The sequence below is a fragment of the Taurulus bubalis genome, assembly GCF_910589615.1.
Source record: "Taurulus bubalis genome assembly, chromosome: 8".
NCBI lineage: Eukaryota > Metazoa > Chordata > Actinopteri > Perciformes > Cottidae > Taurulus > Taurulus bubalis.
Genome location: NC_136596.1, coordinates 9739240 through 9766937, shown reverse-complemented (window position 1 = coordinate 9766937; position 27698 = coordinate 9739240). Strand labels below are relative to the sequence as shown.

General features: G+C 43.8%; 1 protein-coding gene across 2 annotated transcripts; it reads right to left on the bottom strand.

Annotated features, from left to right (window-relative positions):
* On the bottom strand, positions 1 to 26337 carry ebf2 (EBF transcription factor 2; the record flags this gene model as incomplete). Of its 2 annotated transcripts, XM_079221618.1 has the most annotated exons (16): positions 1 to 32; positions 212 to 382; positions 468 to 650; positions 744 to 918; positions 1505 to 1570; positions 1675 to 1763; positions 1880 to 2006; positions 2229 to 2359; positions 3282 to 3423; positions 4939 to 5020; positions 19383 to 19451; positions 20868 to 20941; positions 21024 to 21079; positions 22505 to 22568; positions 24250 to 24406; positions 26204 to 26337. In XM_079221618.1, the coding sequence occupies 16 exons, from the start codon at positions 26335 to 26337 to the stop codon at positions 1 to 3; spliced, it is 1752 nt and encodes a 583-aa protein (XP_079077744.1). The 2 variants fall into 2 exon arrangements, with proteins under 2 accessions (XP_079077744.1, XP_079077743.1); XM_079221617.1 differs by lacking the exon at positions 1 to 32 and having other exon boundaries at positions 156 to 382.
* Positions 26338 to 27698: the final 1361 nt, after the last annotated feature.

The window sequence follows — 27698 nt, the reverse complement described above, 5'->3', positions numbered from 1 at the left end:
CTACATCAGGGGAACAACCAGGCCCGTCATCGCTGGAGAGAAAAAAATATACAAAATCTATGATTCTAATCAATTAGGTCTTGCATTATTGTACATCCAGCAACTTTTCTTTCTGTCTTGTTCAGTCAAAGCTTTTGAGCGGTTAGTACAGGGGGTTAGACTGCATTCGTGAGCTCGGACAGGGGGGTCAGATAGTGAGTTGGATGGCTACCTCTGAAGCTGTTTACCCCTGAGGCGGGGCAGGCAGGGGAGGGAGAGCCCTGGGGCCTGAGGACGGGAGCAAAAGCACTCTTCTGTTTAGCAGCAGACGGGAAGGAGGAAAAAGGCAAGAGAGACGATGATGAGCTGGAGCTCCCTGGTATAGTGGGGCTGGAGGGCATTACTGTGGAAGAGAGAGCAACAATCAGTCTCAAGTCTTAATATATCACAGCGGACTCAGAAACGTATAGATCATTATAAGGTCTTACTGTAGGGAGAGCCTGTGGGAGAGGCACTGCTGAAACCAGGAGAGCCAGGTACTCCTAGACTGGTCATGGGAACTGTCCCGTAGCCTCCAGTCATCCCTCCGCTGCCCCCGTAGCTTGAATGCTGAGGAGTGGAGGCTGATGGGTAACCCCTTGGAGACAAACTGCTGGAATTTCTAATGTAACCTGAAGTAAGTATGAAAAGGTTGGGTCAGTTCTGAGCTTCATTAGTGGGGGAAAAACAAAAGTATTAAATGGTGTATGTCTTATTCTGCTCACCTTGGCTGCTCTGTCCATGATCCCCGATGCTGACGCCTAACTGGGAAGGATAGGAGCCCAGGCCCATGACACTGCCGTGGGCTGGTGAGCTAGGCAGCGCCTGCAGCTGACTGTGAGGACGGGGAACACTGTAAAGCGCCTCGGCGATGTCCGCCGCACGTTTCAGCAGCATGTCCTGCAGAAGATACAAACACACAGAAATTAGCAGTGGTTTGCAGTTTCACATTTACAGAAAGAGGCCAGATGCACCTTTTTAGGCTGTCAAGATGTTAAATGTGTAAACTCCCACATCTATTACCTGACAGGAAACAGGTGAGCATTACAAAAGATGAGGATATGTCGGAGTTACGTCTAATTAAACTTTCTGGCAGCAGATTAAAATCTCAGATGTTGAAGCTTCCTCATACACGAACACTTGAAAAAGTTCCCAAACAGTTCCTGCTCGACCTGTATTTTCATACAATCATGATCTGACAAAGCCTTCTAAATATTCACGAGGATGGATTACATATCTCAAGCAGGTTTCAAACGCCTGCAAGTTAATGACTGAAAACCAGTGGCTGCCTCAAAAGTACGGATTTTATTAATTATGGTATGCTTTGGAAAATGTTCAGCAGGAATATAGAGTATACACAATTCATATTTAATTGGCGAAATATGTATATCATTTGTGTAGTCTTTTAAATATCTGCATGTTTTATAATAAACCAATTTGTCATTTAAAGTGTTGAGGACACTGGACCAAAGCTGCTGCTGTTCACCTGATTACTGTGTGGATTTCCATAGAGAGCCTCAACAAGATCTGCTGCTCTCTTTAGAAGAATCTCCTGCAAAGAACATCATTTATTATGTTAATATCTTGGTAAGAGTGTAGCATGTACAGTTCCTTGAAAACACATTATGAGCAATCTTTTATTTACGAGTCTCTAACCTTGGCTAGTTTGTCTGGGTCACCAGGATGTCGAGGAATGACCTTTTGAAGACGCTGGAAACCGTAGTCTATAGTTGGCTCATTGAGGGCTGAAATAAAAAGAGAAAAACATGTATTGCAAATTAAATCTTATGTTTAAAGACCCTTAAACAGTTGAAAACCTGGGTACCATTGAGAAGTCTGAACAAAGCAGTTGTCTAAATACCTGTGTAGATGAAGCGCCCAGGCGCTCCCTTGCAGAATTGTTTGGATTTATAAGACAGTGTGACCTCGACGACCCCGGGGATGTGTCGAGGAGGCGTCTGGACACGGATAGCGTGTGGCGTGATCAGCTGAGGAACAGGACGGAAATCATGTCAGAAAGACAGCAACAAATTATCCCCCTCCATGCCTTGTAAATATTTAGGCTAACACAATACTGTGGAAAGATTAATTTGTGTAGACTGCCCATAAATCATTTAAATAATGAGACAAGCCATATGCTATATATATCATTTCAAAATACACTGCAGACTGTACCATCATTAGCAAGATGCTTTAGAGACAATTCCTACCTCACTCCACACCAGCATGCTGCCAAACACCACCTGCAGGCCGTCAAAAAAGTTCTCCCCGATGACGATGACCATCGCCCCGCCGGTGGTCCAGCCCTCACTGGGACTGATGGCTTTGATGCACGGGGTGGCTGCACAGGAGAGCAAAGCAGGAGTTACTCCAAGGGTTTACATTCAGGATGTACACCAGTGGAAAGAAGAGTGGAGAGAGCAAATCTGCTTCAGGGGGAATGTGTTGAAAGTGCTCTTCAGTTTTTGTTAGTAAAAGGTTTATTTAAAAGCTAACATTTTGCATGGCTGCTTAATTGTATGGGGCTTTTATCCTTGAATAACACCACAAACTGCATGAAGAAATGAGTTTTCGATCCATATCACATGACCTGCAATCATATAGAATTAAAAAAGCTCCAGTGAAACATAATTTACAGAGTACAAAGGCACAGTGGTACTTTTAATTGAGGACATGTAGCAGTACAACTGTGTAGAGAAACAAAGTCCTGCACTTATATGGCTTATATGGCTTATATTATGTGTAAAATACACTAAAAGGTAAAGCACTAATATGTAGGAAATGGATCCAGTGAGAGTTGTGCTATAATTGAATTAGAATTATTGATACATTATTGTGTTAGGGGGTATTTTAATGTTTAATGTTTTAATGCTACTGGCTGCTGTGGAGATATAACATCAACACATTAATACTACTTAACAAAGTTAAGCAATTCTAAAATATGAGTCTGTCTCATGATTTGTTATATTTTAGCTATAATATATTTACTTCTTCATGTTTAAATTTAAGATAATATTAATTTTATCGTCTCTGCTTTATGTGAGCCAAGTGTCCTAATTAATGCATTAATTAGCTTAGTTAATGACCTCAGTAGCACCACTGGTTATGTTTGATGTATCACGGTGATTATAAATGGACATTAAGGAACTCAAGTACCTGCTATTACAGTATGTTTCTGGGTATGAATGATGAAGTAGACATGTAATAAAAATGAGAAGATAAATGGGGCGTAACATTGTAGTGCTGCAGTGTCAGAGTCTCACCATATTCCATAGAATTCTCGGCAGACTCGCCTGGCTCCAGTTTGCGGGCCCTCCGACCGTGTTTTGAGTTGTTGTGGACGAACATGTTGTCAGACACTGCTAGGACGTGGCCGTCTACACTGACAGTGCTGGACAAGACCACCTGAGAGGAAGAGAGGAGGGAGATACATGAGTGTGTGTGCACAACACAGACAGCACGCTGCGAGTCACAATCTCCAGTTACAACCGCAAAGTCCCTGAGCGACAATCTGTTTGAGCATACAGGTGATAGTAATATTTCTCAATAGGTAATGTGACATCACTGGGATCTTCTTAATATGTCTGCATTCTGGTGATGACACTGCTCATGCAGCCCTCCGCTCCGCCATCAGGTCTCCATATGGCCTCTCCACTACCTCTTGCCTAACTTTTTGATTCATGCAGCATGCAGCAGGCTCATCGCTGTCTCCGCCTGATCCTTCAATGACACCAAACATATGGACCAGATCTCCCATTTTTGCCGGCCGTTAAAACAGTGGATGATATATAGTGACCCTAATTTGATTTTCTGGCCACAGCATGTGTGTGTCCCTTCCCACATCTGCCTCGCATGGATGACACACATGTAATTAATGAGAGGATACTTTTTCTCTCTGGATATTTATGATATTTGATATTTTTGATGATGTGATGCTATTTCTGAAAGTGATAATGAGTTTGAGTGTGTTTTAGGAACATGTTTTTGAGCATTAAAGGGAATGGGTCAGTGAGAAAAGGTCATTTTCAATTAAATAGTAAACTATAACAATTTATAATGGGCATTTTTTGAAAATCAGACAGCAAAGATAAAAACTCCCTTCGAAATAAACACATGGCAGTAATTTTGCAGGTACAAGAACATGGGAGAGAGAAAGGGAAAAAGCATATGTGCTATAGGCGGTGGAAAGGGAGGGGAGCCTAAAGGAAAATAACTGTAAATTATCGATCAAGCAGCAGACTTCTGTCCAGCTCTGATCACCTTTTAACCCAGAGATGAGAGTCTTGAAGCGCCTGTGTGCTCATAACTTCTCAGCATGTGTCACATCGCAGGAGTTAAAGCAAACATTGTAGAAGACAGAGGGAGCACGAAGAAGGGGAAGGTACGCAGGGTTTGCGGGGAGAAGGAGAATGCCAGACAGGGGCCGCTGGTGCTGAAAGACGGCAGAGGAAGTGGGGCGGGAGTGTCCCCTGTGACCACTTCCTGGGTCACGGAGCATGACCTCCTCCATCTGGAGCCAATCACTCAATTCTTGACAACTTCCTGAAACACCTCAACCTATTTCCTGCACCCCAACGACCAAGTCTTCCACATATCTACCTCCTTTCGTTTGTCTTTCCATCTCTCTGACTCCTAATTGATTTTTGACTTTCACCTCTTACTCCCTCCTCTTTGTCTTCCAATGCTCCATAGCTTTACTATGCCAAAGTTTGTGACATAAACTCTACTTAGAACAGACAAGAAATTGACTATTAAGTCTCCATCTACTAAAATGGAGGGGCATGAAGCGGTTATGTTTTGCAGACGGTAAAATATATTTTTTAACATAATTTGATTCCCATATTCAGTCCAACGTGTCACCACCCTCCCACTTCCCACTCACACACAAGCATGCATTCTTTTCCCCCCATCTTTTCGTACCTGAAATCTTCTCATATCCCTCGGGTTTCCCGCCGTCTTCAGACAATTCTGGTTACATTTTAGGAAAAACTTCAAGAAAAACCTGCAAAGGTAAATAAGAGGACACATGTTTGTACATCAGCAACGAAGAAATCACATGAAAGAATGGTGCTACCCTGCAACACTGGTAGTCAGCGAAGACATTCATTATTTTTCAGAGACAGGTCTTATGTATGATGTGTGCGTGTGTTTGCGTCTCTATATGACATCAATCCCAGCTGTTTAGCTTACTATTAAAGTCAATGTTATTACACTTTAAATAAAGTGATGAGAATCTGAAGCACAGTCCAGTGGAACGTGCTGCTCTGTTTCAAAGTAAACTGGAGACAGTGATGTATGCCGGGGGACTCGGGGGACCGCAGTATCCCGCAATGCCGTATTTGAACCCCCACATGGGAATGGAGAGGAACGATGTAGAGACAACTACAGAGAAAGTGAAATGAGGAGGTGGAAAGAGGGAGGTATAGTGATAGAGGCACAGGCACTGGTATGGACATGAATTTTGTTTTCAAGTATATGTGTCTCATTACGTATGTGAGTGTACTTTTGAGGGTGATAGGCTGAGAAGACTGGGAGAAGCTGAGAGAAAGCAGGGTGCTGATAGCCTCTGCAACACCAAAGAAAACCTGAGAGAGAGGTGGAATAAATAGGAGAAAAGGAGACTTCGGAGAGAGACTCCAAATCCCAGGTGTACACAGTTCGGCAACACAGCCCGCTGCCATGGCAACGCAGCTCTGCCGCAATCCCAAAGTCCCCATGCTGAGAGGCAAAGACAGCGATGGGAAAGAGAAGGCAACAACAAGAACACATTCCATCACTGGAATATAGCGAGAAGGGAGACTTGGCAAGGTGAGATGCAGGAAAGTATATATAAAGAGGGCAGGTGCAGACGGAGGCATGAAGATCCACACAAATCTCTTTCGGCGGAAAATGTGTGTTAAAGCAAAAGAAAAGAAAAATGAGCTAGGAAGTGATGCGGCTTCCTGATATAATTAGGGCAATTGGCAAATATATGGTCCTCAAACCAGATGTCCACTTCACTTTGAGAGAATGTGAAACACATCCATTAGTCTTCCAATTAAACAAACAACAACAGGGCTGAAGAAAAATGCTGCAGAGGGAGGCAGCGGTTTGGGGCTACATGGTTTGCCCCAATGCCACCCACACTGTGCTTTCTGCAAAAATAAGTCATCTTAATGGAGAGCGGTTGTTTGGAGAGGAACTTCATATTGGCCCCACAACCCTGAACTCTCCCATCGAATACTAATCTCTCTCTCATTCTGTCAGCTTTAACTCGCTATTCTTCCATCACTCACTCCAGCTTTCTCCCTTGTGAACAGGATCTGGCTCTCAGTTCCAACAGTGTGTCCAATATTTTTTGATTTGAGCTATTTCGTTGGAGGACAATCAATATTGTTGTTGGCAGATGGTGGTTATAATTTATCAGGGAGCTCGGACCTCCAACCTCAAAGCTGGGCTCGACCTCCGTTTTGGGTGGAAACATGTAAAAGTGCACATTTGTGCCTCTCCCGATTCCTTCTTCCATTTCTCCCCTCATCAGTCCTTTTTTACATGTACTTGTTGGACATCATGACAGTATCAGTTTAACATGATTTGACATCACAATATGCAGAGTACATTACACAAGGAAAGTTATACGGTTTGTTTACTGCCCCTGAAAAGAGACCATGATCAAAAGTTCTGTTTCATTTTACTGCCTCCTTTGAGGGTTATGCTCTATGTATGTTTTATCCTGGGCAATAATTCTTATATTATGGCCCATTTTTAAAGGCTATTGCTGTCATTTATAAAGAGTTAGGTCCTTCTTGGTACCCATGTCCATGGTCTGGCTGTGGTTTAGCCACAATCGTTTAGTCGCCACTTGCTTGTCAGCTACTTAGTGTAATCTAACCAGCAGTCATCATTCATTGGACTGACTGATGTGATACAAGTTGCAGGGACGCCTCAGATAGCGATATCACAACCCTAATTGAGAGGTTGTCTATATCCATCTCAGGCTTTGTGCACTTTCTGAGGGTTCTTGACCTTGTTTGTTGACTTCTTCTCATCATTCCCTGTTTGTATGACACCAGATGCCTCACACACACTGAAACACACATTCGCATGCATGCATGCACAACCTAATACACGGACACCCCCACCTTTGCCCCCCTCCTAAAAACCCATTGAGTCAACTTTTCACCCCCCTTAGTTCGGACGCACACAGCTGCAAATGCTGAAATTAAAGCGAGACATTGACGCATATATTAGCATGCATTAGCCGCTTCCCCCTGCCCACTTAACATGCAAATCTCCCAGCTCCGTCGCCTCGCACCTTCTGCCACACATTCATTTGCTGAATTATAATTAGACTAATCTTGCATAATTAATAAGAAGTCGAGGACCCTCTGTGTTTTATCCCCTCCTCTATTGTGGTTGCAAAAGTTTAATATTGCTGTTGTTTGTTTTTGTTTTGGTAATGTAATACACCCACACACCTCCCCATCCAGAGGGAAGCGATAAGGAGTACATGCAAAGAATTGGAGGCGATTTTCATGTCACAGGAAAATTGCAGAGAAAAGATGTTTTCTAAGAACTGCACTAGCTTAAGTGTGTTTATTTTTTTAATGTGTGCCTAGTTCTTTACATTCACATAGAATGCACATAAAGCCAGAGTAAAATGGTGATTCTGTTTGTTTAAAACACTGTTAAGTGAGTAACATAGTGCAAATAAAGCTAATGGGGAAACTTTTAAATTGTCATATATATATCTGTAGTTATTTGGTTTTCAACCACTGATAATAATTGAGCTGAACAAAATGTAAGCTAAAACATTTTTCTCTAATTGCAGAAAAAGAATACTTGCCTGCGACATTAGATTTCTTACAATTATGAGTAAATATCAAAGCTTGATGAGCGCAAACTCCGCATTATTCTTATTTGATGACAAATTTAGGGGGTAATTGAATTCCCCAGACTTTACTGTGGTAAGCAACGGAGACCAAGGTTTATCTTCCACAACATCTACCCTCTACAGACACACTTAAGACAGGAAACACAAACAAAACATAGAAGTCTTAAACCTTGGGATCATTTTCCACTGTGGCACCACAGGGAGTCTGCTTTTTCTTTACTGCCTTCACTTCTGTATCTCTGTCAAGGCCTCGAATCCCTTTTGTCTGCATCTGCTTCAGTTCCCAAGACTAAACACAGGCCTCCCAGCGTGAGGCGGCCATCCTAACATTGACAACACGCTTTACTAAAACTAGTCTAATGACCAACCAGCACTAACAACTCAAACAGAAATGCAGTTTTTGCAAATATCTCACCCCTCAGTGTGGACTCTCAGTTTCACATTTCTCAGTCCATCGGGGCATCTGTTACACATAAGTGTTACACATCGGGCTTTACATATGGCCTTAATCATGCAACGAGCACCGGCAGCACCGGACCCCTAACAAAAAAATTCATAGGCGTTCATCAGCACTAATCACTGTTGACACAAACTGCCTTTTCACATAGACATAAAACACATCGCCCTCTGTGCTCATTGTAAATGAAGGTTTACTGGTAGCAGCAACTCTTGAAGCATGTGATGCAAAAGGCTTTAATTTAAGGGTTCAAGTTAGTTAGCGCCACAGCTAAGAAACTTTCCTTGCTTCTATTCTCTTCTGGGATTTGGCTATGGCCTTCCATTTCTGGGGTTATTGCACAAAAGATGACACATTTTTGCTGTAATGGCAAAACATATAGGAGGGTAAAATTAAAGGTACAGAATGAGGAGCATTTTTGTTCAGCACACATGGATGCCCTGCTGCTCAGACATATAGGCAAAAATAAGAGGTAGAGATAGCAGAAAAGTGCTGCTCCTATTCATTTTCTTCAACCATGTAAATCTGCCCCCCTCCATAAAGCTCAATAGGTATTGATTGTAAGAAATAAGCAGAGAGAGCGGAGAAATAGGAACAGAAAGGTGGAGAAGAAGGGAGGCAAAGACAGAGGAAGAGAGGGAGAATGTTGATGTCCTGTATTCAGGGCCATCACTCATCAGACATCCCCACCTCCCCTCACCCCCTCAACACTGAAAAAACAAAACAGTGTCCTGACATCGCGGTGGAGGGGAGCAAAGGGGAGGGCAGGGAGGGTGGGAGGAAAATTAGGAAACCAGATGTGAAGCATTAAAACATACTGACATGCTGAGGGCCTTCCTCTGCCACACTCACATACAGAGAGCACTAACTCATACAGCAGGCCCAGATACGTGCGTGTATGCATGCATATGTCACACTCTGGCTGTATAAACCACACACACATTCATGCGTTTTTTCACTGAAACATTTACAAAGACAAATAGCGACTGGCCAGCAACCATGTGTGCATAATCGATTGTGCAATAAAATGTGCACATTAGCAAAAAGGTGTCTAAAAGTCATATTTTTGCAAATGCAAGCTGATTTTTAATAGTAAAGTAATGGTTCAAAAACATGCTGCAGCTCATGGCTATGTGCTAGGGTTTGGATTAACCAGACCAGGGTCATCACGCATCAGTGTATGGATATGCATCCAATTAGTACATATACCCAGGCAGAGGAAATGCTGGGGGGAGGAATGGAGGTGTTTTGTTTTCCTCCATTGGGAGGGCTGTGTTTGGGGGATGGAGCGGGGGGGAGGGATAGTAATAAATACCCCTGGACCAGGGTCCCCTGGCAGACTGGAAGCTAGACTGGTCACCAGGGTTAACACCCGGGGCACATGACCTTTGACACTGCTAATGGGGCACAGAGAACCCTCCACGAACTGATACCCCCTCTGTCGCATACCACCACAGGACCTTTCACACCAGCCTCCCAGCCCGAACCCCCTCATCCCCCTCATCCTCCTCCTAAAACATACAGGGATATCTGTGCCATCAGCTTCACTCGCCTTTCACCAGCAAACATCTCACAGCCAAACAGACTCCGTGCTAGTCTTTTCTCCCTTTTTGAGACAGCTTGTAAAACACACATCCAGTCATCAATAAAACAGCTGTAGCTTTCCTGATTTTAACAAGATTGTCACAGTTGAAACCTTTATCCACTGCCTACCTTAGTACATGACTGGCCGTCACGTTACCCTGATGTCTGATAGCTTCTCAGTGTGATTCCGTATACTTATCCTGTATATCTTCGAACACCATCTGTATACTCACATGCTTACATGCACCTCAAAACAGCCAAGTTCAATGCAGTGGTGGGGACAGTATTCAGATCTTGTACTCAAGTATAGGTACTCATCGTGCAGCTGAATGGCGGAATTATTCAAGTAACCAGTAACTATACCGGCAGTATAAATGCAATGGAGTAAAATGTACAATTTATACAAGTATTTGATTTGAATAAAATGGAAATACTCAAATAGGGTACAAGTATCTCAAAGCACAAGTATCTCAAAGCACATCCCTGAGGGTGTCCAGGAGGCGACTGGAACCTCTCCAGCTGCCAGTCCACACTACTGGGTCCATACTGGGAATGGGTTCCCAAGCTAAGTCCCCACGGACTGAGCTACTGCTGCCAAAATAACCCCAAATATACTTTCAGTATATTATTTCAGACAGTTACTTTCCACCGTTGGAGAAATCCGACTTCACTGATCAGAAGGGGTGAACATCACTCGTTGGTAGTCTTGTTTGCTCATTCAAATAATTACTAATTTAGTTAATGATTTGTATTTTATTCTGGCAAAGTCAGCATTTGAGAAGTTTAGAAGTTTGCAAAATAGAAATGATTTTGAATCCTTGAAGTAAAGAATAGGAAAAGGCACTGTTTCATATCAGTAAACTCAACTAAAATAACTACACTATATGAAATTAATTAAAAAAATAAAATCTATCTTATTGATCAGTGGTAAGAGAATAAGTGCTCAAATGGCCTCCAGGTAGTCTCAGGCAGACAGCGAGCACATGGGGTAACTCTTTATACATTTGCCTGCTGGATTGGCTGTGCCCCTCTTGGCCTCCTCTCCGTTGCCTCCCAGGCTGGCTTCACCCCTGCAACCTTAGCCCCAGCCCACACCGCCTCTTAACTTGAGAACTGTGACAAAGCAAAACATTTAAACCACTAGTGCTGATTTATAGAGCTTGGTAGCGCTGTAAAACCTTCAGGCTTGCCGCCGCAAAAGTGACTGAGGCACGGCGTAGCTGCGATGAAAAGAGGGTTGAGGGGAGGAAAGCAAAATGATGGGAAGGGTACACAAGAGGCACTCGAGTGTTTCAAAGAGGTTTCTCCTGGGCGTTAAAGTGTTTTACTGCAAAACCTCTCACAAGCTGCTAAATGTGCATCTCAACAATTTAAAATGAATTACTGTTTCGGTCTCTCAAGCTGCAGCCAAAAGCAAAGATTGCATACAAAGCTTGGCCACACGGGACTGCGGTCAGCATGCCAAATAGATGGATATGGATAGATATTCAGAGTCTGGAGAACATGAATTCACAACCAGGACAGGGAATAGAAGTCCCATCAGTGGCCTCACCTCTCCCAGCATGCCTGGTGTGTCCTGAGGGACAAGCATTCAAAAATATACTCTCAACTGTCACATAGAGACACAGAGCACCCTCTACAGCTGAAGAGATCTCAAACATACCAGAAGGTCATCTGCAATACATCAACACGAATCTCGCTTTCTCAATACCCTTCCAATCAATCAGCCACTAAGCAGAGTTACCAATAACGCATGTATATCAAAGCTCAACCTGAACCTTTCTTGGAAAAGAACAATGAATCTGGGATTGATGCCACCAAGCGGGAGAGGAGAGGAAAGAGAAGCAACAACAGAAGGAGAAGAGATGTCTTCTTAATTAGCCAGTAATGATAAGATCTGACAAACAACATCTGTTTCCAGAAAGAGAGAGGAGGGGGGGTGCAAAGAGAGAGAGGGAAGGAGAGGGTGGGAGAGAGGGATAGGAGAAAGGAGGACGAAAGAGAGAGAGAGAAAGAGAAGCAGTGGAGAAACCTGTGAAGCCTAGACAACAGGGACTTGCTTGTAAGAAAGTAAAGGGGGAGCGGAGGGGATGTGCAAGGGAGGGAACGCTGTGTAGCGTGACACAATAGAAGAACGGCGGAAGAGAAGTATAACAGAAGTGAGAGAAAGACAGAAAGGGGAGAGAAATCTGACAGGGTTGAGGAAGTTGAAATGCCAGGACGAATATGACAGACAGGGAGGAAAACAGATCAAAATGAGAGAAAAGGAGGGAGATAGACAGACGCAGGAAAAGGTGAGCTGGATAATGGTGCTGCAGGAGGAGAAGAAGAACGTGTGAAGAGATTGGAATGAAATCACTCGGAGGTCCAGGGTGCTGTAATTTACTGTCCGTGGCTAATACACAGCAAATGTGTGTAGCCGAGGACTGGGAGAGGAGAATGGGGAGCCGGGTGGTGGGGAGGCTGAAGGGAGGGCACGCTGACTGTTGGGGCTCCCAGCATGCATGCTGGGAGCCTGTCAGCAGTCACATCACCCTCTGCCCTCAGCCCTGACAGATTCATCAGGACCATTACACACACACACACACACACACACACACACACACACACACACACACACACACACACACACGCACACAAGTTTACACATGCATCCAAAGATTATAGTGACATTGCGATTGCTGTTCCTGTTTTCCTTTAACTTTTCCTCCATGATGAGGAAAACACAACAGCTGCTGCATTAATGACTTAGCCAGCAAAACGCAAAAGAGCCAGCAAAGACTTCTGCTTTGCTTTAACTTTATACACTTCATTCAGTGCATGAGTCTATCCTGCAATCCATACTATATTCTTCCGTTAGTGCGATGCTTTTTTAAAGTGCAAGTAGAAGCTAACAATATGGATCTATTGTATGAAAACTGTACCGACACAATACCCTTGCCTTTCTTCGTGTCCCACAGGAGAGATAAGTATTGCCTCAAGCATAATAAGGATACGTAATCACATTTTATTTAAGAACTACTGCAGATGTGTAAATATTAGTGTTGGGAAATGTTTTCAAAAAGTAAAAGGGTCGAGAATTTGTAGAGAAATCTAACTCCTGGGAGAAAAATAGTATGTCCAGAATCCAGATAAACAGACAAACAAACAAACAAGGTGGCTAGCAGGGCCGGCCTAGCACCAGGGGGCATTGTTAAGTCATTAGCGAAATTTAAGACTTTACAGACCGATCCCCATCACACACACACACACACACACACCGCCTAACAGCTCCTCCCACAGCAGCAGCATCCAGCCAAAGAAAACAGCCCTTGTTCCTAAATACCACCGCTAACTGGCCTCTGACTCCAGCCCCCCATCCCCAAACACCACACACACACACATACACACACACACACACACACACACACACACACACACACACACACACACACACACACACACACACACATACACACACACACACACACACACACACACACACCCACACACACACACACACACACACACACACACACACACACACATGAGATCCTGATGATACTGATACATGATCCCCTTACAAAATAAATGGCAAATGCAGGAATTTCACATGGAAAATAAACCAATACAAATCTGACAAACATAACCACACAGCGCTCACTTGCCTGCGATCTGAAGTGCCTCTAAATCACCCTAATCTGCCCCCTTCTGATCCTCTGAGTGCCCCTACTTAATCTCTACACTGCTCAACCAAAGGTGAACCCTATTAGTGACCAGACAAATGAGAGGGTTTGTCCCAGCTACTCTGAAAGTGCGAGGCCTTTCAGAGTGCCATTGAGCTGCAACTCCTAACTTCAAATGTGCCCCCCTCTCTTCCCCTCTGCATCCCACCCACTCTAAAAGTCCCCCTGCTGTTCCTCCACATTAGCCCATTGGTAGTCTATTCCCATTTCCTGTCAAAACATTTCTCCACCGTTCTCTGTTTCCGACTGCCCCCTCTGTAGGCTCTCTCAAAGAAAACAAACCAGGCCGACTCCTTGTGTCAGGGTTCAAGCCACAACAGCTAACACTGGCCAAAGCGGAGCAAAGGTGACCAAACACAAACTCGGCTCATAACCTACGACTCATTATACACTTCCTGTGCACATTTGAGTGCAGGATTTTCCCAGTTCACATCAGACCACTTCGCAGAAAGCCCCACAAAAGGTCGATGAACTCGTTTTCACTAGTCTAACTCTGAGTGAGACTCTCTCTGTTTGAAGCGGTACCTGTCAGCAAATTTGATATTCTAGACATTGCATCGTCTCTCCCTGTCTGTCTTTGTGTCATTCTCCCCCTTGCATTGCCCCAAGGGAGGAGCCATCCCCGCGGTCCTGTGCCAGCTGCTCACTGGTCCAGCCTGTGTGCCGCTCCGCTGTGTGAGGTGGTGTGCACTGGAGCCTCAGGGCCCTGTCGCCACGCTGCCTGGCCCCCAGCCTGAGGGGCTCGCTGACAGGGGGTCTGGAGGGACTGGACAGTCCTACCCCACGACGGAGACCTGTGACAGCGGACCGAGGGGGCCAGTGTGTCTGACTTTGTCTCTGTGCTTGTATGTATGTGTGACACACAGGTAATTTATACACACATTAATATCTGCATCAGTGTGATGTGTCAGACTGTGAGTGCAATCCAGCTACACTACAATGTGATCAGTCTGTGCAGGGAATATATCCACCTAAGGTCACTTACAACTTATAAATCAGTATAATATCCAGTATAACATTGCACAATATAAGATGCTTGTTTCTGATTTGTTGGGATAAATTCCTTAAATATAAATAGAATAATGTGCAAGGTATTCTGGTCTTCTTTGTGGGTGATTTGTTGCGCCACAACATCATCATCCAACATCCGGTTTCGGAGTAAAATATATATAAAAAAAACAGTAGGGAAATTAGAAACTCAAATCCATGTTACTGGATTTTCTTTATTTCTGGGCTGCAAGAAGGGATTGTTCACTGTCCCTTGAATCGTATGACACTTTTAGACAAGCCATCTTTAAGAAAATGTAGTAGAAAAGGTAATGGGAGTATAGGTATAGGGTGCCAGTATCAACAGAAAAAGCTACAGCATAAGTTCCACTTTACAGCTAAAAAGAAATCTTATATCGGGAGTATGAGAAACAATCTTCTAAAATGACATTGTTGTCCCACACATAAAACTCTCAAGTGCACATATATGATGACCTAACAGGGCAACTTGGCGGCAGTGCATGAGTATGCATCTGGGAAAGGGAAAGAATTTGACCCCTGACACAGTCCAACAAATGTTACTGCATTTATTCTTTGGCTGATAGTTTAATGTGCTTTTCCCAAAGACTTGAAGCTTCTATTTTCTTTTTGGTTGGAGCTGAAGAATGAGGAGGCCGGCGTTCCCCTCCATTAGCAGTACAAGAAGAAAGTATCTGTCCTGCTGTAAGAGCAGGCAGGGGGAAAAAAAACATTCAGAGGGATGTGGCCCACGTCATCATATACTGTTATTCTTTTAATTAGTTTAAAGACATGCAGAGGCAAGCAGGTGGATGGACTACCATGGAAACAGATGGTGCCTCCCTGAGACACCAGAGACATTTACATACAACAACAAATGATATCTGAATAGTGTATTGTCAAACAGTCCAGACAGTGTTAATCCGTAAAGAACGGAGAGAGACGGAGTGTGCATGTGTGTCTGAACGTTATCATACTGGATTGCAGGGAAAATAGCTTTGATAATTAACATCAGCTAAATGAATTAACAGGTAATAAATGATACACGGACATGGAGACTAAAGCTCTTCAACAGATCTACACACCGATTGTAGTACTGAAAACAAAACCCTGCTCTCACTACTTGAAAACAAAGCCGTGGTACATGCACATAACTAGAACCAAGACTACAAACAGATCAATAAAACCCACAACCTGAGATTAACAATAATGGATTCCTCTTGGAGCCGAGAGTCTAAAGTCGCCCAGGACAACTAATAATTGTTCAAAAAGGATCACCTCTGAAAGCAAAATGTAAAAAAGCACAGTATTTCAGTTAGTTCAGTATTAAAAAAAAACAAAAGGCTGTTATGCACAAGTATGTTTAGTCTTTGTGAGCTTGTTTTGAGTTGAGGGGAGGGAAGAGCCATATTGACAACATTGGAAAATTCCTATTGATTATTCTTCTTTTCTCTGAGTGCCGGCTTGTTAAAAAAGACCCCTCTTGGAAACACGATCAATTAGTGAGATAGTGCTTGCCATTGATCAGCCCTTCTCCAACCCCACCCCCACCTCACAAGGATCTTGCCTTTCGATGGATCCCTCCACACACTCCTTATGACCAACTATTGATCTCAGCTTCATAGCTAAATATAAAAGCACACACACTCACACTGAGCACTGACCCCTCCCATCCAAACCACACAGTCTCATACTAATACTGACATCTGCTTGTCTCCATTGTAAACCAATGGTTCACTCATAAATACAGAGGCCAGCTTTGGCCCTGAACCAATATAGTTTCTCTGAGGTCAGAGGTCAGCATGGCAATAATGCTGCCATTAACAGATCTGCCTGGGTTTAATTCTTTTCAGAAGAGAGAAGCTCTAAGTAATGAAAGGATTTGGGGGAAATATTAGTATTATAGGTATATTACACTGATTGTATATTAGATTTTAATTAGACTATTTTCAAGTTGATTAAACAACAGAGAACATGCAGTATATTTTTCACTTTGTGGCTGAACTGGAACTTTTTAAATTGATGATCAAAATTGTTGTCAGTGATTTGTCGAAAACATTGACTGCATGAGTTTGACGAGTTAGTGGAGATTTATGATGATGAGGCAGGAGGAATCAATCTATATATCGGTCTATTGATCGATTATCAAACCAATCAGTGAACATGCCAGTCCATCAGTGAAAGATAAAACACTCTCAGAAAAGTCACATTAGGCCTGTGAGTGTAGCAGTTCACCAGTGTTAAGATTAGACAATTGTAAAACTATTAGACACAGCAGGCAGCGGGGTATTAGATAATTCTCTCCCATCGGCAACTTAAGAGTCATCTCTTTGTCAAGGACTGCCCTTGCCCTCTTCATCCCTCGGTCCCTCCACCCTCTATCCCTCCACCCTCCCTATGGATCAGCTGTGATCTCCTTTTTCTCTTTTCACTCAAATCAGGATTAGGGGGAAGAGGAGGTGGATGGGGGGGTGCAGCAGCAGCAGAAGGAGAAGGGGGAGAGAAAACTGAAACAATATGGAAAGGAGATTAGAAAAGAGGGGGTTTGGGCCGTTTGGGGAATTGCAAACTCCCTTGTGCTTGGCTAGGTGTCCTAATGACACCGCCTAATTATGGCAAAATTAGACAGGCTAAAGGGAAGGGAAGAGGTGGGGGAGAGATAGTTTATGTGAAGGGAAAAGAAGAGGAGAAGGGGAACTAAGCAATTGGGAGTGAAGAGTAGGAGCATGTGAGAGTGAACGGAAAAGAACGAGAGGGGTGTGCAGAAGTACAGATACGAGGTAAGGCGGGGAAGAAGGGAGCACGGGGCTGAGAGTGAGAGAAAAAAGAGAAAAGGAGAAAGAAAAAGAGTAGAAAGCAGTGGCTGGTGTGATAGCAGCGAGTGGGCCCCAGCACGCTGCATGTTAATTGGAGAACAGGTGTTGGGGCTGGGAGCAGGAGGCTGATTACTGGAGCCACAGAAACAGACCGTCTCCTCCACACACACACACACACATACACACCATTGCATGCACACACATGCACAAATGCACATAGGCTGCACACACACATGAATAATTTAAGACCCAAGCAGTGTCTGGGGAAAAAGGTCAAACTAGGGGTCACAAAGACACATAGACAATCGCACATACAACCATATACATACATAAATAAACGTGCAAGGATCCCCAAACACATGAAAATATACATCCGTCTGTGTGCACACAAACAGACATATACATTCTCTAAGCACACACACACATCTGTCTTTTGACTTTTTCGGTGTGTGGTGTGCATGCATGCAGTCAAAAGAGAGAGTGCACATTAAGTTGGATAAAAGGGCACAGGGCCAGGCAAAAATCCCATTGGCTTATCAGAAATTAACTGGCTGCTAATAGGCTGCTCCCTGAGGAGAGGATTTTGCAGGCCAGTCAAGAGAGAGAATCACCCCCAACAGGACGGGATGTGCCCACTGTGATTAGAGAGTACAGTAGGTCAATGATTGCATTTAAATCAATCCTCACATCCTCACACTAGTCTTCACACACATACAAGGACTTGCTTCATCAGCCCGCCACCAAGCTGCTCACAAACACATTTCGAGGAGCTTTATACATGTTAAGAGAAAGTATAACGGGAGTGCAGAGTGGGTTATTGGGAGAGTAATGTGCTACAGTTAATGAAAAAAACAGCTGTTTCAAAGGTATTCTGGGAAAATTCAACAGACAACAGCCCCGATTTTCTCCGTTATATGAAAACTATCTTCGGCGGAGATCCTTCGAGACACACTGTCAACAGCCAGCCAGCTTGAACTGAGGAGGGGAAAGAAAAGGGTCCTTGACGTATATGAAGTGAGTGTTTTCTAGACAGACGATTGCAGGGAAGGAGAGAGGGAAGGAGAGGGATAAGGAGAGAGAGGAGATGAAGGTTGCGTCTATGACATCACAGAAAAAGTATTTCACATGCGGTCTGCTTACGAGCATTCATCACACTGGTTAATGCCAGGCAGACAGCGAGAGACCTCCAAAATCCCTCGAACGTGAAGGCCCTCACACACGCTGATTACTGAGGGGGTCATCCGCCTTTAAGCCTGATAACTGGCTGTCATGGTGAACATTTACCACATATGGCAGCCTGTCTGGTGCTATAGAATATCCACATGCTTCTGATAAAACAAAATCTACGCTTTTGGCAGGTTTCAGGTGCAATGTTGGCCGTTAAACGTAATGAGTGGCCAAACTGAAACAAATCCCAGGAGGCTGAAGATAGATCAACAGAGAACAGAAAGCTGAAGAGTGAGAACCACATGGGGGACAGACATAGACACATATTTTACACTGTATATTGCAACCTCCTTGTATGGATGCAGTGGAAACTCAAGTGGTAAAAGCAATTATGTGTATGTTGTTAAATATTAGTATTAAGGCATTGAAATGTGCATGTGAAATGTACACATAAACATTAACACCACTGTAAACGTACAACTGTGTATAAATGTGTTCTAATTGGAGCTTCTACTCTGCTATGTAGCTACTCCTCTCATTTGGTTTGTGTAGATGCAACAGCTGCTTAGTGAGATCTCACCACAACAACCTTCACATCAACCCGCAATCTCTCTCTCTCCGTCTTTGTGAGTGTGTAGGTGCATACATACAAAGAAAGGGCAAGCTGAACATTTAGTATGAAGAGGTGCTTGTTAAAGGTAGTGGACACTGAGTGGGACGTGTTTTGATCTCATTACCTGTCAATGATGACTGGGTCAGAGGGCGTCTCGTTTCGGTTGCCACAACTTTTCTTCTCACAACAGCGGCTGAGTGGGCAGTTAAATGAGACAGAAAAGAGGAAAAAGTCAGTGGAGGAAAAAAAACACACAAATTAAAAAGGAGGAGTCATTATTTGTCTGGCCCATCCACATCCATAGGCTCAGACTACTCTGCCGCAGTCGGGGCCAAGATCCAGGAGCACACAAAGGAGGCATGAGAGGGGAGGGGAGGAGTAGACAAAAGAATAAAAGAGGAAGAAAAGGTACAACAACACACCCTACAAACAGTGAGAGACCATTCAAAAGTGAAAAGCCAGCCCGGCAATCTGTCACATTGATTTTGAAATCAAACTCAACCCCCACGCAGCCTCATTGCGCACACACACACACACACACACACACACACACACACACACACACACACACACACACACACACACACACACACACATCGTCCCATAACATCCTACCATTCGTCAGCAGTCCTGTCCGAGGAGCCTGCTGGCCACCCAGCCCCCCCCCCCCCCCCCCCCCCCCCTTCCCAAAGTCCCCTTCGCTGCATAACAAAAGTGCCCCCACCCCTAACCATCTGCCACCCCTACACCTCGCCTCACCCCTCTCGTGTCCCAGCTTGGCCCTGCCCTGCCCCCCTCCGCCCCCCTGTCAGACGGCCTCACTCCCCAGCTGTGACGCTTGCCCTCTGCCTCTTCGGCTCTGTTATTAGCCAGCTGTGAGTCACATTCGGGCATCTGCTGACTACACAATGGCAAAGCCCACTCCGTCTTAGCCCCTCTCCCCGTGTCCCAGCCCCCTATCCTTCCCCCTGCTGCCCTCGAATCCTGGGTCACTGCCCCACATCCAGACCGCTCTATTTGGCTTCTTCTCCATCCATAACCCCATACTCACCTATTTTCTCTATTCACCAAGCATTAACCAAAACCTTCTGCTCCCTAAATCTTGACTGGACTCTTTAAACTTGCTTTTATAACAGCTCTTTGTTACACTGAGACATTTTAAATATACCAGTGGACTTGTCATCACTTGTTGACAAAGTTCAAATGAGATGTCTTGGCTAAACAGAAGTGCTGAAGTTACATTTCAATAAGGGAAAGGCAGATTGTTTCCCAAAAGAGTGTCAGCTGCTGTCAGCTGTGGTGTAGCTGCAGAACTACAGGCCAGAGAGTGAGGAGCGCCAAGAAGAAACAGGAGCTGGCATGGGGACACGCAGCGTTACAGCAGAAAGCACCAAGGGGCTACCACTGTAACAAGGATGATGATAGATAGGCTAGACTTGTAGTTTAAGTTGTAGTTTTTTTCAACTATACAGCCTCAAGCGTCGTCCCAAAACCGCCAAGCGGACTGAGACAACAAAAGTGTACGGACGGTGATGATATTTGTATTTCTTCCCTGTGGGTGAAGGTGTGAATGACTGGGTGAGTGTGTGTCTGTGTGTGTTAGACTCACCTGCACATGACCTCATGTGTGAGCAGAACTCTGCACATTTCTGGATTCTTGTTTTGTCCTTCATATGCTATGGGCTGAGAGGAGGAAACAAGGGTCAGATTCAGTCTCATGTATCAGTACAGTCAGTTAGTCTTGCATAGCTGAGAGTGTACCAACCTGTTTAGTGACAGAGTCGATAAGTCGTGCATAAAGATCCTGCTCCGTGCGAACCCCTGCAAAAACAGAACTTGATTGTTAGCAATAACCTACACACAGCATTTGAGGCATGCATTTTTCAGAAATAAAATGAATGGATGATTTCTAGCCCTCTGTTCTATAGATAAATGGAAACTGGGAAAAGAGATCAATTACATGCTCAACTCTATTTAAAAAATACCACATAACCATAAATGAAGCAACTGCACGTAAACTCATAAACCCCCTAAAAACATATATGGTGCTGAGGATTCTCAAAATAAAATGGAAAGATTTATGACATCAATCTATTTTTATCTCAAACTCTGGACAAGCGCTCAGAAAAAGTATTGAACTCTGTCCAGCCAACATGGAGGACTAAGATTGGCATGCAGTTCGTATTTTCTCTCTGATGGTTTCTGAGGGGATTGAGAGTTATTTGATGTTTCATGATAATCAGTCATGTTCAGCTTTGAGGCCAGAATATACGACCACGTTCTCACGATTTGTCAAGCTGTTCTTTTTTTTGTGGTTCTCAGTTAATTTATGATTTATTCCCAAGTTTACATGAGTGACAGGTAAAATAGCACCCGATCCGTTTGTTAAGGGGTTTAATTGAAGAGTGAATGTCCTTTTGCATGGTCTTCTATTTAATCAGGTGTGTGTCGGAGTGAGATTTACAAAAACACCTGAACCTCTGGATGCTTCAAAACCTCCGCTGTAAATCACACAACATAGGGAAACGACATGTAATGAATTGCTTCTCGAGAAAAGAGCGCATTACCCAAGGATTTTTTCAGAGACTTTGGAGAGTATCGCTTTCAAAATGTGTTCCTCTCATCAAAGTCTCGATTGAGATGCCTTTGATATCGCTTGGGGGAAGGGGATGAGAGGAGGGGATGCAGAGGAAGTGCTTTTGGTGTTGGTGTGCTTGTATGTGCGTGTGTGTGTGTGTGCGTGTGTGTGTGTGTGTGTGCGTGTGTGTGTGTGTGTGGTGGGTGTATACGGGGGTTGCTCTGGAACATGTCTTTTATCTTCTCTCCCATGGGTGCCACTGCGATGGCAGAGTAGGGGCAGCAGTGGCTCATGGGAACCGAATTTCTCTGTGTATCCCCGATCTGATGTGAAAGCACCATGGGGGGTTGGAGGAGTTGGGGAGTGAGGGGGAGTTGGGGGGGGCAACATGTACCTCATTTCTCCCTGCGTGTGCCCAGAAGTGGCTCCTCGCAGAGCCGAAGCATTGAATTGTACAAACTCGGTGATTAGACGTTGAAGGTGAAGGTAATTTATGAGTTGCGAGAGGAGAGGCGAGGTGAGGATGTGGAGGAAGATCACTGAAGTGGAAAGGTGTCACCGCTGACCTCTTTCAACTCCTGTAATGCAGAGCTCCACACCAATATCTAGATGATCACCTCAAAGGGCAAAGAATCAGCCCATAATCTGAGAACTCGTGTTTGACTCACCATTGCTGTAGAGGAGCTGTAGCTTGTAGTGAGTACCGTTGTTGGTCTTTTCTCCCGTCTGCTCCTTGGAAAGAGACAAGACCAATAATCGGAGAGCATTAAGCACTTGTGAGGCACAGATAAGTACAGCTGAGCATCCCCATGCCGTGGTAAGCACAGCGAGTCTCTCCTAATCCTGCAGCTTGCCCTTCCCCGACAGCAGCATCGAGATCAGAGGGTTGTAGGCTCAGAGCCCATGTGGGACCTTTGGTTGTGTTCTAGAGCTGAGCTCTTAACCTTGAGTCGGACGTTCTTTAGGGGTTGAACTATCATGTCTAATGCAAACTTCTAAAAACCTGAAGATCAAATGCAGTGGTCCTCCTGGCAATAAGGTAGCACAGGCATGGTGATATGCGCATGTGTGTGTGCAAAGTGTGGAAAGTACTGTATGTGAGACTGAGCAGCAGTCGACCTTGACAGAAAAACTTCCCTTCCGCTATCCCTGCCTCCCCCAGGCACTCCACTAGCTTCTCACTTCTTCCTTCTCTTCCCCCCTCTGTCTCTTGTTCCCCCTTTTTCTTTCTCTTCTTCTACCTCTACTGGTCTTTCTAAGTGGTCTCAAAGGAATGCTCTCTGGTCCAATAACCCAGGAGGCTGGCATCACAGAGACGTGTGCCGGAGAGGAGGAGAGAGAACGAGGAGGTTGGAGGAGAAGAGAAACTGGGAAGAGGACAGTTGTGAGGAAAGAAGAAGAAGTGAGGGAAATTAAGATGCATGGAGATAAGTTGGAAAGTAAAAAGGGGTCCAAACATAAACTCAAAGTTGAGATTGAGACTTAACGTCGGGAGATAGATGGATGCCTAGCTTCATAAGTTTTGTGAATATACACAGAGGAACATTTATCTCGCCTTGCCATCACTCTACCTCTGCATAATTACAAAGCAAAAACAGATGCCAGGTTAACCATGCAGAAAATGAACTCCCCCACTGCCGTCATATTGCTCTACGTTGGCCTGTGTGGCACAAAGGGGAGCACGCTGACAGCTTTCAGCCCTGGCGTTAGCGCTGCCGCCCGCCCGCCCTCTCCATTCCCATCCCACCCTGCCCATGAAATTCATAGTAAAACTATGTTTGAACTTCAGCTGACAGGTTTGTGTCCTCTTGTCTTTCTCACAGGGGAGATCTGGATCTGTTGACAGTTTAGGAGGCTCTCGCTCCCCTCAGCACAAGGCAGAAAGATCCATCAACATGGGGCACAAGGCTAGTCTCTTTCTAACTGTCTCCACACTGCACCCTTCCTTATTTTGCTCTGGTCCAACCTGAGGAATCCAGCCCCCACCCCCACCCCTGCCGCAGTATTTAGAGTATAGGAAGAGGGGGCATGAAGGAAAGAGACTTTGATGATTAGTTCACTGTATAACTTAACAGGAGCAAGCATCATTTGCATTTTAAAAAGTAGTGATGTCCTCCTAATGAGGCAAGCTGCTAATTAGTCATTAGATATTCTTTTTCAATCCCACATCATCAGCTCATTGAGGGTAGAGCTTGTGTAAACATGTAGCCGTCAGCTGTTCGATATGCCTGTCTTTACTGGGCATGTGGAGGATCAAGTTGAGCACCTGGTTAAAGCTGAAATACATTTTAATGTTGTGGCCATTTACAGTTTTTCAGATGTTACTAGTTGAAGGGTTTTAGGTGGAAGTGAAAAGATGACATATCTTCAAATAATCAATAAAGCAGACAGGCGTTCAGAAATATTAACACACCTTGTCATGTTCAACAAAGTCCACAAAGGCAGTCCTCTCCACCTCCACAGGTTGGCCGTGTCTGTCGTAGAGAGCCAGGACAAAGTGGAAGAAGTTGGACTTGCGGAGGTTTGAAGGCGGCTGCTTCTCAAAATGAGCTCTTGACAAAGCGACTCCACTGAGGGCACAAGAGGAAGAGACAGTCAGCTCCACAGGCATTTACATTGTGTTACAATAAAGTGCATACTGATCAGTGTGAAGGTTATTTCTAATTAAATTAACATCTAACATAGTATTCATTGGAAGTGGAAAAATATTTCTTAAATCTAAATAATACAAAATAAAGCAGGACTTTTCTCTGCATGCCGTAAATCATGAGAACTCAATCTTACATGATTTTGTTTTTTAAATCCCTTATTTCCCATCGGTTAGAACGTTCCTTTCAAATGAAGGCCTTCAGTTTATCCATACAATAATTAGTAATAGTTTGCACACAAAAAAACACATACAGATAATTTATAAATATTTTGTTTTCCCATAACTTGAAGGCCACTTTACTTGTCGAGATTAGAAACTAATGTGGCCTAAAAATATGCTCAAGGAAAGAAGAAGAACAGGAAAGGCTAAACTTGTTGAAACTATGGTTTAGCTTGAAAACTCCAAATTCAACAATAAAATCAACACTTTTGACTTTGGGACTGATGGTGGAGCATCTTGGTTAAAAATGTACTGACAATAAGTGTACATATACTGACTGTTGAATTTAAATAACTTAAAGATTTAGGCATATTCTGTGTGTTTTTGTGAATTATTTCTGTATAAAATTGGTAATTATAGCTTTTGAGATAACTCAAAACTTGAGCAGTTCTTTCTTGATATTTTGGGGGGTTCTTAAACGTTTCGTTTAAAAAAATAAACGAGGGATTTTTTTCTCCATAAAAAATATTTTTGGTTAGTTTGTAGTTTTTTAGTTTTTAGGGAGGGGTGGGGGAGGGCAATATTATAATCGAGTTATTTATAATTACATTGTAACAATAATAAAATATTGCATGATATCAAATAACCTAAATACAGTTCAAATAACGCTATTGTTGTATCACTTACTAATTACTAAATTCCTATTCTATGGCTTTTAAGACTTATGTGTGATATTAATTATCTTGTTCTATTTTCTGGAAATCACAGCCGCTTTTTTGACTTAATACTGTTTTCTCAACTTTGGACATGACGCGCGCGCGCGCGTGTGTGTGTGTGTGTGTGTGTCGGTGTGTGCGTGTGTGTCGGTGTGTGGGTGTGCGTGTCGGTGTGTGTGTGTCGGTGTGTCGGTGTGTCGGTGGGTGTTTGTGTTTGTAAAAAAAAAATGTAAATATGAAGATGGTGATTGGACATCTTGGGGAATATGGAAAACAAAACTGATTCAACATTTTTTTAAAGCATTTTACTTCTATAAAAAACATGAAGTGCGGTGTTTCAGCATCAACTAAAATAGCTGGTTTAGGACATTCAGCTTTAGTCACGTTCAGGTTTTCAAAAATTATCTCAAATTGAATTGTGTGAACTAAGTCTGTAAATTGACACCAGAGTAAATGATCTGAACAGTTGCTCCTAGTGTGTGACATTATCGTTACGTCTAATCGTTCTGATTGTTATTGTGTGGGACTTCTTTCCTTTTGTGCACATAACGCCGTATACTTAAAAAAAAAACTAAAATAATATAAAGTGTACAGCTCTTACATCATAATTAACGACATGTAGTGAATTGGGGGCAAACATCTTTGAAGGGGACTCGTATCATCTTTTGCAACAAGTAGTTTGTAAGGACACCTGCTAAAATGTTAAATATCATCATTATAAACTATATTATACTCGTGATGCGGATTCCGAAACTAAATGCGATGCCGTTGCCAGCTGAACGCAAGTGATGGAAATAACGGTGAGAAGTTGTTGTCAGTAGATCAGCTGCTTTGTACTGTACCTTTGCGCCGCTACGTTCGCATCCACAACCCCGACATTACGCACCCACGACCGGACCGGATCCATCTCCTCTCCAAGAGTTCTCTCTTTTAATCCGCTCACTTCTCGCATCAGATGCTCCTGGATCCCGAACATTTAAGCCACGTCCTGCGCGTTTTGGTGCACTTTTTTTAACTTAAGAAAAAATAAACTGAGCTGGAGAGCTGAAGCACTTTGGCAAACAACAGAAGGTCCACCCAAGGCGCTGCGCTCCTCCACAGCTTTGCAAAAACAAATGACCGACGCTGTGTGATGATGCTTCAGTTAAAAAAAAAAGTCCACGCACACTTTCTTTCAAGGCTGAAACGATGATAACAGATATATTCCCACACTAATTGCAAGCATTGTCCAGGCGCAAATCTCCAGCGTCAGATGGAGCGCAAATGGTCACCTGCTCGTGGTGCTCACTCCTCACACAGTTCAGAGCGAGTCCGTTTGGAAATATGCTTTCAAATATGTGTGTGCAGAAAGTCTTCCTTTGTCAGAGGGCCAGATCGGATCAAAACAGTTGATCCGAGGGCCAGGAAGCTTGGAGTGAACCGCTGTCTTGAAGCATGAATGAGACCCTCTGCCGGGATAGAGCGTGGAGGAGGGGCCTTAGTGCCATATGGGGGACCGATTGTTGAAATGGATGCTCTCATTGGTGTAAAGTGCATCCGTTGTTTGGACTTCTGCCAGACTCAGCATCCAACCGGTGACTCGTGCAGCAAACTTTTCACACATCAAGTTGGACCAGGATGATGATGAAGGGAAAACATACAATTGTACACATTTTATAGCAGAAGTTGTACGCGCATCTGTTAATAGTTTACGCATACATGTAGGATTTTAATTGTGGTGTGATAGAAATGACCGTTTCTCTTGGTGTGGAGAGAAGGGACTTTTAAAATCAAGATTATGCAGTCTCAAAATGATGTAGAAATGTTAACAAAAAGTTCAGTGTTTTATATTCGTTCATCTCTGAGTGTTTGTTGAAATTTGGGTTTCCATTCTCCTCCACATGCTGCCCTGAATAGTCTGTACAGCAAGTCCTGTTTGTTCTATTCATTCAAGTCAAAATCTAACACAAGTGCGCTCTCGACATGCGCGCATTCAGAGGCTCGAGCGTCTGCTCCTTTGAACGCAGTGATTTCGCTTCGGAGGCATCGCATCAGTGTCAGCCGCAACAATGGCCGTCTGGTTGGTCCATCAATCTCCGCCAGCAGCAGACAGGGCTGCTCTCTGATTGGCGTTTGGACCAATGCCTGACAGTGCACCGAAAAGAGTTGTTAATCAATACAACAGAATATCGTAAAGTGGTGATGAAATCAGAAATAACGCGTGGCTTCAAGCGTAATTTGGCAAGTGATCTATTATGGAAACAACCAATGCCTTGATATAAGAGTGGTACTTTTGGATCTGACAAAGTTTCTTAAGCTGCTTATTTGTATGATTTCCAGCTTTAAAAGACTGGAACG